Source organism: Micropterus dolomieu, linkage group LG18 (genome assembly GCF_021292245.1).
Source record: "Micropterus dolomieu isolate WLL.071019.BEF.003 ecotype Adirondacks linkage group LG18, ASM2129224v1, whole genome shotgun sequence".
NCBI lineage: Eukaryota > Metazoa > Chordata > Actinopteri > Centrarchiformes > Centrarchidae > Micropterus > Micropterus dolomieu.
In genome coordinates this window covers 17875606-17887949 of record NC_060167.1, presented here as the reverse complement: position 1 = coordinate 17887949, position 12344 = coordinate 17875606, and the positions used below count along the sequence as shown (strand labels likewise).

At 40.4% G+C, this 12344-nt stretch overlaps 1 protein-coding gene across 1 annotated transcript in view; it reads right to left on the bottom strand.

Moving 5' to 3' along the window:
- The window catches only part of foxj3 (forkhead box J3), a 68300-nt gene that overhangs the window by 38480 nt on the left and 17476 nt on the right, over positions 1 to 12344 (bottom strand). The window contains exon 2 of the mRNA XM_046029288.1: positions 4033 to 4540. Within this exon, the coding sequence (XP_045885244.1) occupies positions 4033 to 4467 (435 nt within the window). The 5' untranslated portion in view covers positions 4468 to 4540. The remainder of the gene's footprint in view (positions 1 to 4032; positions 4541 to 12344) is intronic.

The window sequence follows — 12344 nt, the reverse complement described above, 5'->3', positions numbered from 1 at the left end:
CATCTTTGCACTCACAACGGGCAGAAAGACATTCTTCTGACCTTGAAGTGGGAGAGGATAGTTCCCATTTACCTTTTAATCTCAGGACTCATCTGGGCCAGCTTACATTGCCCGTAATGGCTTTATAATGGAAGAGACTGAACAACAGATTAAGAATTATGACCAAGAGGACACAGAAAAATCACACAACAGTATACTATATCTGCATTATAGAAAAATGCTTCAAGCAAAAGCCTATGGAAATATGTGTTTAGGAGTCCTAGTATATGAAATATCCTTAAGGAATCTGGCAGATTCTCAAAAAGTCATACTTGCCATAAAAAGGAACAGACGGACACGGAAGCTACAGTGTAGAGCCAAATCATGAAAAAAAGGCTGCTTAGACAAACCTGCAAAATATGAATAGGCATACCTCAGCGAGCTGGACAGGGTGTTAAGAAAAGCACCATCTAATGGCTTGCTCATAGATGTCAAGCACATATTCTGCACTCTCGAAGGCAGCGTTCACATTTTCTGACCTTGATGAATTATCTGTTTTTATTGACAGCACTTATTGATATGTTTTTTAAAAGCGCAGGCTAATGGAGTTCTATTGAGATGACTAAATAAGTTGCTGGTGCCCAGATTAGCCTGGTCTCATCTCGCCGGCACAGCTTGCATTATCATACAGAACAGACGCATGCGTGCGTTGAGTCCAAAATTCCTGCATCTGACATCTCCAGGGGAACAGAGGATCGATGACTACATCCGACCTACATTCACCCCACCCAGGCATGCTTGCCTCAGACTAATTACGCACAAACATGCACAGTCAGTCACACTATAGGTGGATTAATGTCATAGTCATAGTAATAGTCACAGTACAGGGAAACGTTACTACTGCATGCATATTACAGAATTCTGCAATTTCAATTAGGTGTGCATGCTACTTTCCAAAAGACTCATTTCTGAGGGTTTTAAAGCCAAAAAAACCCACGTCACGACAGTACAAGCTCCCAGTCACCTTCTGATGATCGGGAGAGAAACCTTCCCCAGCTTTTCCACAGGCTTCAATGAAAATATCATTTGTCTGATGCGTTGTGAAAATTCTCTAAGCACAAAAACGTTAGGAACAAACCTGAGGCTGACGGAGCTTGTTCAAATGCCCCGGGCACGGAAACAGCACAATTGGATTTCATTCAAATGTTTTATGCAATGAAAATATTTTCTACATACTCTAGATACATTCTATCAGATTCTCAGAAAAAAAAACTATGGCAGGGAAAACACCCCATTAACAAGAACTGAGAAAAAGATTGTGACGCAGGCTCCAGCCTATGAGCACATCTTCAAACCGCTTTTTCAGTGTTTCCTGTGCTGTACAGCATCCTGGTTAGAGTGATGTGGTTTTTCACACTTTTAAATGTGAGGGGTATTTCTACAGTTGCAGCCCACATTTAGGCCAGAATCTGTTGATCTATGCAAGCCTTTACTAAACTAGAAACTTGCGTCAATCTCCATCAGCGATGACTAATTCTACAATTTGCTCCTATACCGAAGACATCACTCCAGTTGTGTCAAATCTACATCACACCTGACACTGAAAAGAAACCCCTTTCATTTTATCTATTTCTGTTAGTTTTGTCTCTGTGGATACAAAACAACAACAATGAAATGGTAGACTTCACAAATAATCTCTAATCAATAGTTCCATAATCCAAGGGCCTGTCGGTCCACTGAATTTCACAGACTCTAAAAACAAAAACAAGAACATAAGAGCTTTGACAGATGTAATTAATCGATAAATATATTGAATAATACGCATTATGTACTCAGAACTCACTGGGAAGCAGTACTGATAGTGCATGATCATCTGAGTGGAATAAAGTGCAATGTATATAACGCACATAACCCTTTTCAGTAACTGAATTACCACACTTAATTTCAAAACCTTTACCTTTCTGCAACCACTTAATACCAAATTTGTTCTACTGTAATATTACATATGATGCAATATTTAAAATGTGTTTGCTGTGACCTAAAACTCACAACCCTGCACTAACATCAGTTTTGCTTGATGGTGTAAAGTTGTCAAATTAAAGAAAAACATCTTCCATGATCTAACACTGCTTGAAACTGCATGCTTACTTCCAATATTGGACATTTGCCTTGGTTAGTTAATCCCTAAGAGGATTGAACCCATTGGCCGGTTAGCTGTAGACAGACAAAAAAATGCATCTAAAATGTCAAAACTGCTCCCTTGATATTATACATTTTAATTTACATAAGGACAATTGCGATTTCATGACATTTCCAAATCTTGAATGTTATTTATTCATTTTAGGCATTCAAAACAAGGTTTTGATTGCACAACATCCCTACTGACCATGGGAATTCCTGAAATCAGCACCTGATTTCATGATAAAGCCACATTTGACAACAAAAGAACCAAAAGCACAGCCTCACACATTAGCCAGGCTGTGGTAAATTAATATCATGAAGTCCTTTCTGCTGCTGCATCAACAGTGGAACTGTAAGTTAGTGGGTAGAGCAAAGCTTCAACCTTGCCAGCAGAAACAGTTTGAGGCCATCCACTCTAAAAATGTATAAAAAGTGTTTGCATTCAAGTACATCGGATAAAAGTGTCAACTAAAGGTTGTATATTTCAGTTATTTTAGTTGGGCTAGTCAGTCACACCCTCATATTTCCGAAACAATAAAGTCTGTGGACGTGCTTAAGACTTCACCAAGTCGACTTCAACCCACCTAACTTATGATTTACTCATTGCTGCTCCCTGGACACAAAGAAATACTAACTGTTTTTATTAAAGTACATAAGTACATACAAACTGACCATTGAGTGCTTCATGCTCTGCAACCAGATTTGTTAACAACCTGAACTGCTGCAACCTTGTACCAACCTCTAAATTGTTAGTTTGCAATGAATGGTTAAATTCAATGCCAGAGAAGGTAGGCGGTATATAAAACCCAGAGGAGAGCTCTGTGTTGAGTGAAAATGCCTGTAACTCAATGCACGAACACATGCAGACTGACAGCATATACACTGCTATGTCGCTGACAACTAAATAAGGGATGATGAAGGTAAGACAGGAAACAAAAAGATACAAAATAAAACAATTCATTTCCGTAAAAAAGGCCTCACCACAAAAGCTACAATCAACGCATTTACAACAACACATGCTTTCTCATCTCACACACACACACACACACACACACACACACACCTCAATGCAGCTTGTAAACCAGCCAGATCTTGTCGCCCCAGGAAATGGGCTTCATACATCTTGTCTGACTGCAATAAAGCAGTGCCTAAGATTCTATTTCCAATAAACGTCGACTGATTGGAAAACTCATTCTAATATCAATTTCCATCTGGGCCCTTTAAAAGGCAATCAGCATAGCTTCATCTCGGTATATCATGGGCTCCTTGAGATGATGACACAGCACTGGCTCTCTCCTTCTGCATAATGGCCTTCTCCTATCAAGGCATCTGCAATGAATAATACCACCCATGAATGGGCTATTTAGTCTGTGTTCGCACAGATAGGGGCCACTTCTCTGAATATTAATCCAGGGTTTACACTTCATATGGTTCTCTCAGGGCTGCACCATTTTTCATTCGGAGGAGTAAGGCACTTAGTGTGATTTGGCACACTCATAGTTTCTCTCTAAGCTTTCTCAGAAGTGACAATGGTGATTACCAATGGCATCTCACTTTGTTTAAGATGCCTGGCGACCACAAAACAATTATTTAAGTCAAGGAATATCAATTTTAACTCTTCTACAAAATTCTGTCCACAGCTTACTACAAAATGTGAGTTCAAAGAAGAATTTCCACCAGTGAAAAAAATGATTTAAGTCACTGTATGGTCTGCTACTGCCAAAAAAACGAAAGGACAACCAGTGAGTGTGTCAGTTAAAGTTAGAAGTCACACTATAACCAAAAAGCAACTCTATAAGCATCATGATGGTAATGAACGTTTACACCTGCTATATCGGCTTAAAATAAAGGCCAGATGCCTCTTTCTCTCACCTTCCAGCCACTGCCCGCCTCCCTGTAGTAGGGAAAGTTATCACAGATCCACTGGTAGATCTCACTCAGTGTCATCTTCTTCTTTGGCGAGCTGTTGATGGCAAACGTGATGAGACTGGCGTAGCTGTAGGGCGGCTTGCCGTCCTTGTGTTGCTGCACCTCCTCCTGGTCCAACGTGGTGTTAGGATCCAGTAGGGTACTCTTCTTGCCCATGCCAGGCCCGTGGGCATTCTGGGCGTCCGCCTTGCGGATGGCTGCCTGCATGGTAAGCTGAGGAAGCCAATCCATGGAGGTCAGGCTGCTCTCCAGCTCCGACGTCATGGTGACGGCAGGCCGGGCAGTACGGGGGTGGGGAACAGGTGGAGGTGGTGGTGGTGGTTGCTGTTGGTGCTCGGTGACTGACGGAGAGTGGACCAGGTGTGGAATAACAAACATAGACGACTGACAGGTTGAGGATCAAGTCTCCCTCAGCTCAAGGCATCAGCATGACGTCTTCTGTAGGTCAACTCTGGAGAAACAGAAAACAGACGTGCCCTTATTAGTCAACTATTCTTTGTTACAAGGAGCAGCTAAACATTGTAGAGAAAAAGATATGCATATCAGCTGTACTGTAAAGAACGAATAGAAATGCAAGCGAGAAAGCAACTCTGAGCAGTTTGCCCAACATCAAAAACCAAGTTTCTCTGTAAAGTATGCTTATATTCGCTGTGCAGGAGATCACAAGCCCACCACTTTCTCCACCACTTGCTGCTCTCAAAGCTGACTCATAGCTGGGACTCCATCTGTAGAGAGAGAGTAAATGCCAAGCAATTGTTTTCACAACTGCCAGCCAAATGGGGGAATGGCTCAGGAGGAATTCCGACTCTCTTGAGGGTAGTAAACCCCCTCTCTTTCTTCCCTGGCTGCCAGCTTGCCTGCCACCTCCCCCTTCCTCCCCCAAAACGGAGCCTCTGCCGTAAACAAGCCAGCCTCGTCTGTCCTCAGCCCTGTGTGTGTCAGCCGTGCTGTGCAGAGTGCAGCCCACAACAGCCTGTCTCTCTGTCCCTCTCGGCACACTGCCCTACACGTCTTAAAATAGAGGGGCAGAGTAGAAAGGCCTAAAGTTACAAACGTAGGTGAACACAGGCATCTGTGGGGTTGAAAAAAAAGACTCTGTGCAGGATGACAATGCAATCTTGGGGGGGGCAGAACAGGCGGGAGAACGAGAAATCCTCACCAACTTGTGGGATTTTTTCTCTTGACTAAACATGCTTGCACAAGTGTGCCTTTTTGTGTGTGAGTTGGAGTGTGCACTCAGGCTGTCAGACTGGGAATGAATACAGTCTTGATGGCACTCAAGAGGTCAAAATACTGTATCTAGTATCATTTGTGTGCAATGTTTAATTATAATCAATTATTATAATTTAATCAAATTTTTTAGATTAATACATTGAGATTAATCTGAAACATTTTGGCTAAATATGATTGATCAAAATGACATTAACTCCAGATCTTTTCATGGCTGTAATCTTTGTCTTTATCACAACATCTTACTTTTTCAAAAAGCTTTATAGCTGAAATACCTAATTAGCAGATAGCTTGCATGGAATATTTGAAATCTCAGATTTGTTTTATCTATCTTACTTCGTTAGTGAGCAAAAAAGGGGGTGAGGAACTAAAAACTATTTTATGGACCTCTGCTGTCCATTTGAGATGCAGCAGGAATAGTTAGAAATTCCTAAATTGGGCAAACTGCTTTGGCGGCAGTTGGTCACAAGCAGTTTTTGGTCGTCCCTTTTAATTGATCTCTCACAGCGGGGGTTAGCTGGTGCCCAGCCGCCAATTCAATATCCTCTATCAGTGTAGACCGGCGGAGTCAGATGATGAAGGCATTTCTAAAACATCCAAACAGAATTCTGAGAAGGGAAAAACCAAATCCAGTTGGGGGAGATCATTAATGGAGTGGAGCATTGGTCTTAAATCTTTTCTTACAGTCAGTGTTGGGTTTCATAAGGCACTGTAAATTTTGTTCTAAGCAAAATGCATTTACATTTTTATCTATTTGATTGCGGTTGTGGTCACCTTGAATTCACGTCAGTAACCATGCGTTTATGGAAAAAAGTAATACCAAAGGTCTGAAAAAGCTTTAAGTGCACAAGGCAGCGTATTTAGTCATATTTTGGCCAAATCATGAATGTTTGGAACATACTGGCTGTGAAGGTGGACTGGCGAGTTTTTATGGATGTTTTGATACTTTATTCCCACTGTGAATACTTGTCATCTTTGAAATCTAAAGTAACTGACAGAAACAAATGCTTACGGCCACCTTTCAAGCCTTTTGATACTCAAGACAGATTTTAGGGTTGAATCTCACTTTAATCTGTTCACTTGGAATAGAGCTAGATATTTACTTTTGACTGTGCTTTTTTTATTCTTCCTTCATGTTTGTTCACATATTGGAGACCTTGATGATGAAAACACCAAAGGCTTTGAAGAACCTCTCCCAACCGCTGTAGTCATGATCAGACTGATAGATGAGCACACTTGCTGACTGACTACCAACAGGTGAGTCAGCCTAATGGTGGAGAACAGTTCCTCATCAACGAAAAGACAAACAAATCATACACAACACATCTCCACCCTGTAACTGAAACAAAGGTGACTCACAAGCTGATACTGACAGTATTTTTCCTCTTTGAATGGCAGCCTGATATTTATAAGTATGAATTTGAATATCTGCAGCCCTACTCAAAGGGCCTAAATACGTTATGTTTGACTGATCTCAGGTGAATTCAGTCGTTAGCAGTTTAAACTCCGCCGCACTTTTAATACACTTTTTAGTTGGACATATTGCAAGCACAATACAGGAAACAAAATCACTCATTTGAATCTACGCAACCCTGAGACAAAGTCAACTTATGAAACCTTAACAAAATCCAGTAGTTAAATACGCTTAAATATGCTTCCCGTTTTTGCTTATAGACTGACACCACAAATTATTTTAATTATTAATTATTTTAATTATTTTATTTTGTTGACTGGATGTGTCACACCTTTTAAAAGATGTTGCTAAACATTTAAATATATTGTTAAACAACAGAGCTGGATACTTGATTAAGTGTTTCAAATCATTTTAAAGTGAAGATTTGCAGCTTTTTCTCTAATATATATCTAAGACATTTATCTATCTAAATGTCTTAGATATCTAGACAAGACAAGACATTTGAAGACATCACCTTGGGATCTGAGCAACTCTGAAGGGCGCACTTCTCAAATCTTTGCCATTACATAGACTAAACAATTAATGATTAGTTCAGAAAACTGGCAGATTAATCTTTAATGAAAATATTTAGTTGCAGCCTTACAATATAATTAAACTGGACTACAAACTTACCAGAATGACCAGACATTTAAATCCCTCATCTGAGTGTCTGTTAAACTGGATTGCATTAGATTTAGGTTGGTGTACCTCAGCGTAATGATCTATTTAAGTTCATTCATGCTGGTCTGGATGTAAATGTATTCATTGTTACCAAATGCTCAGTATGAATGGGGATAGAGAAGAGGAAGACAGGGCCTTCTGGTGGCCACCGAAGGTGAGCTGACAGACAGAGGTTGATGAAAGGGGCTCCACCCGCTACACGGAGACGCATGCCATTTGACCCTCTACGCTAATGATCCAGCTGCTACATAATCTGCAGGGCCAAGTCAGTGTCTTAATTAGAGAACCTTGGGCTGTGGCAAGAATGATGAAGCGCAACACAGGCAGGCAGTAAGTCGGCCCCCTTGCTGCTTTCATTACGCTGCCAGCCTGTGGGACAGTCAGAGCAGGGACAAGCCCTGGCCTGCTGCCGCCTTAGGGAGGACTGTCTGAGTATGTTCACGGGTCTGGGGGTAGGAAGAGGAGTACTGAGGAGGAGGGAAAGAGGAGGAGTGGAAAAGCCAAGGGAGATGAAGCAGTAGGGGAGGGGGTGATGGGCACCACGATGCTGGCATCAAGCCTGGCAGAGAGCAGAAAGTGGCAACAGGGTCTGCATCCGAAAGGTCTTAGAGTCCAGGCGCTATGATTATGAGGCCACACACATGGAGCCACTTTGATCTGGCTCTAGGAAAATGGGGTTCTGTTGCTGCCGGCGCCAAAAAAACTTCTCTCTCTCTCAACTTTAATTTGTTTTTCGAATGGAGCACTGAGAGTATTTTCGAAGGATGAGAGAGAGAAATGGATGGTCAAATTCATTCTCTATTCAACACTCAGAGTTTCTTTATCCTCCAGGGATTAATGGCAGATTTAGTTCTGAATGAGAAACTGACAGCGTTTTTGAAACATCTTAATTTACCAACTTCTTGACAGGACTTATCAACGTTCCAGCTGCCAACAGAGCACTGACAGCAAATCAGTGATTGTGTTTTGTGTCTCAGCTACTAAGTCTGAAGTGGCTCAATCAAACTGACAGCATGGTTATTATACATGTGCCAGGCATCCTTTTATTCAACAATCTCCAATGAGGCAACAAGCTGAGTAACGACCAGGGATTACTCAACACAACATAGCAGATTACGTCAACATTAGGCAAATGCGTACTGAGATGCAAGTCAGCAACTGCGTCATAAAATCAGTGCTGTTCCCCATCTCTGCTATTGCAAAATTGATGTATGTACTTAACAAGCACTTAAAAATTTTAGTACCCCTAACAATGCATGGCCCAGGATGAAATTAATATTTCAAGTGTGATATTGTTGCAATGAATGGCACTTAACTGTCAACATTTTATACAATGACCACCCATTTCATTTTAATTCTAATTTAGAAAGTATGGATGTTTTATAAATGTGTATGTGTCTGGAACATATCTGTAATGAGGTCAGTATACCTCAACCAGTACTTGTGCTCCCGGTCAAGTTTATTTTTTTGTTGCTTCAACGGGCAACAATCGTTATTTTAGCCAGTGAAAGTTAGCGACCATTAGCGCTGGCTAACATGAGAAGCTGCTACATGATGTTTTCAGTCAGTCAATCACAGGTGGGCTCAAATCATTTTTTACAATCAAGTGAGACCTAGTCAAGACTGGGTCAAATAGCCTGATCTAACAAGTAACAAGACAAAACAACATCATTAGGTACAATATTTACAAATGGTAAATAATTGCTTCTATATTAATGTTTATTGTCTGCTATGTAGCAGAAGGGAGTTACCAACTCAATTTCACTATATAACCTGTTATATTGTGACAAAATAAATCTACCTACCTACGCCTGAATGTAGTATACACAAGGCATGTTATTTTTTGTGATTTGTGGGTTTAGTCACTTTTTTGTTAGCTGTTAACAACATCAGGGGTTAATGCTACATCTGTGTCGTCCTCTATGTAAATGCTATGGTATGGTATCTTTTTTTCATGTCATTTGCTTTCCCTACAGTTAGAGATGGGTACTGGTTTTACAACTTCTTACAGCAAAAAGAACTTGATGGTAAATATACTGTTCCACATATTAGTTATTGTTTCGTTGCGTTTGCTATTTGACTGTGAATAATCTATCGTCCAGCAGTAACCAAACATCATCGTCCCTAAATATAGTACACAGATGTACTGACTTTATTTGTCTGCTTCAATTAAACTATGGAACGAGACAGTGATTGGGACTGAAGCCTTTTCAACCTTTCTAAGACAATCTGAAGTATCTGTATTTCACTGAGTGCTGAGGTACAGTAATTCAACCAACGATAAGCTCCTTACAATCTAATGCTATATGTTACATGTAACACAGTTTTACATAGTTTAATCGATTTAAAGTGATGTGTTTTCATTTTCTTACTGACTTCCACTGATTTCCATTAAATGGCATAAAATCAGTTTAAAACTGATTTTCACCTGGATTTTATGCTCACATACAGATCTTTTCACTTTCTCCAGCTGCAAAAGTGTTCACTGGCTCCTCTTATAGCAAAGAAGCTCACTTTTAGCGGCACTATTAGCAAAGAGGAAAGTAAACCCATATGAGTTGTCTCACAAAGTAATAATAAAATGAAACAAAAATAAATGGTAAAACTAGAGTTTCTGTCCTGCAAATACTATTTCTCTAATCCCATTTTCACCTGCGTCCAAGTTAAAAGTTTGCAAGGCCAGATGACGTAACATTACACTTCTAATACTGCTGAGCATTTTCCAAAGAGCACACTGAGTTGTTCCAAGATGCTGAATGTTTTTTCCTACATTCTACAGTACAGTATGAAAATCACCTTGCAAAGTCCCGACACCTGCTGAGGTAGGTAATCCATCTTAGTTAACATGCCCAATTTTGGTTTTATCAAAATTATGTTATAGTCTATATAGTTATTAGGGGTGGGAATCTCTGGGCACCTCAGGATTCGATTATGATACAGAGGGCTGCGATTCGATTATAAAATGATTATAGATGCATCTTGATGCATCATTTTTTCTATGCAGGATCCCTGGATAATTACTAAGCTTTTAAGTTGCGCATTAAAATCCAAAAGAAACATCTCCTTTTTAGCTTAAAAGGACTAGTTTGCATCCCTAATTTACTCTATAAACCTCAGCTTCATGGTCCCTCATTTCATTAACAACCAGTTGTCAGGCTCCTCTGAAAATTTAAAAATAATTATCATCAGGATAAAGCCTACATGTATGTATACAGGACAGAGCTGTACACTAGTTTAGTCTAAGCTTGTGCCTGATGTTTTCAACCCTTGACTAGTAGGTTAGCTATTAATGACATAATTTAGCTAACCTTACATAAATAAATATTTTTTGTGCATTTCACAGGACGCAAGGACGCTTTACACAGAGTTACAGTGACATAACATCAAAAAGTCATTCACGCTTGAATGCCTTGGTAAAGAGCTGGGTTTTTAGTAGATTTTTTAAAGTGTCCAGACAGGGAGCATTTCGGATCTCCGTTGGGATGGAGTTCAAGATGGTGGGGGCTGTGACGGCGAAGGCTGTCCCCAAAAGTCCGGAGGTCTGGTGTGGGGGACAGAGAGCAGGCCCTTGTACAGGGGAGATGTTAGCTTAGGGGCGCTAACAGCCTTCACTTTTCCAGCCTTTGGGAAAACTACAGACTTTTAATAAGGGACACACTGTGACCTACGCTGCACGTTTACTACCAGACAGAAACTTACTGCTAATGTATTTCTCCGCTAACTTTCACCGTCACTTCTGCCGCTCGCTCTCTCTTGCTCGCTCGGTCTCACACACAGGATACGTAGAGAGCTGCCGAGCGTCGCCATGCTCGCAGTGTGCGAGTTAAAATCATCACTTGCGCACTGATATTAATGATTGTGTGACATTTTAGTAGGGTGGTTATTCATTCCGCAGCGGTGGTATGCCGAATACAGGCTGTTGTGTGCGCTTCACAGACGGTCCGGCGCTGCACTTCCGCGAGTTCCGCCTTTTGCGTTCCGTCAACATTATGTTATCAATTAGCTTTAAATAATAGATTTTTAGACATTTGTTAATCGATTCATAATCTCCCACGTCCGCATCGCGATGCATCTAAGAATCGATTATTTCTCCCACCTCTAATAGTTATACAGAACACCCTCTTGATGAAGGTCCAGAGGGACCAAAACATTAAACAATAAATAATATTAATAATCAACATATTATGATGCTGAACAAGAGCAGAGTGCAGGATCTTCTTTTCTTAAGACGTAAGTGATACTTTCCAACACACCTGCATCTGAGATAGGTGGATGTGCGAATATCTCCTTGGAAAAAAATTGTGCATATAGCCGAAAGCAAAACTCTGCTGATGTCCTGTCATGTTTTATGACGCTTTGACATCCAGCACATCAAAATTTGAAAATGTTATTACGTCATGCCTGAAAGAGCTAAAATCACTACAAATATTATAAACCGTCACATCTTACAGTAACCCGCATTCATACTGAATATTTTGTGTCGTTTTTTTGGCTACAATGCCTCATATTTCAAATGTGTAAAAACAACAATAACGAATAGTTTGATTAGTGAAAAGAAACATCTTCACACCACTGGTTTCAAGATTTGAGCTTCAATACCCACAAAATATAGAATATACTACAATAAGCTCATTTTACTTGTCACATGCAGCTTCCACTTTAATGAATGAAACTAACACATTTGTCATGTTTAGCATGACATACTGCAAAACAGAGGGAACTACTGGCTAAAGCAGAAGTAGAGGAGGCCCACTAAAGGGAAGTAGGTAAAACATAAATGTGAATAAAATTGCTTTTACTATTTGAATTACACTAGAAGTCTTCTTAGTCATGAGAAAAAACTCACAAACAAACATCAGGCTTGGCACCCATTCCAGGTAGGGAGCAGTGT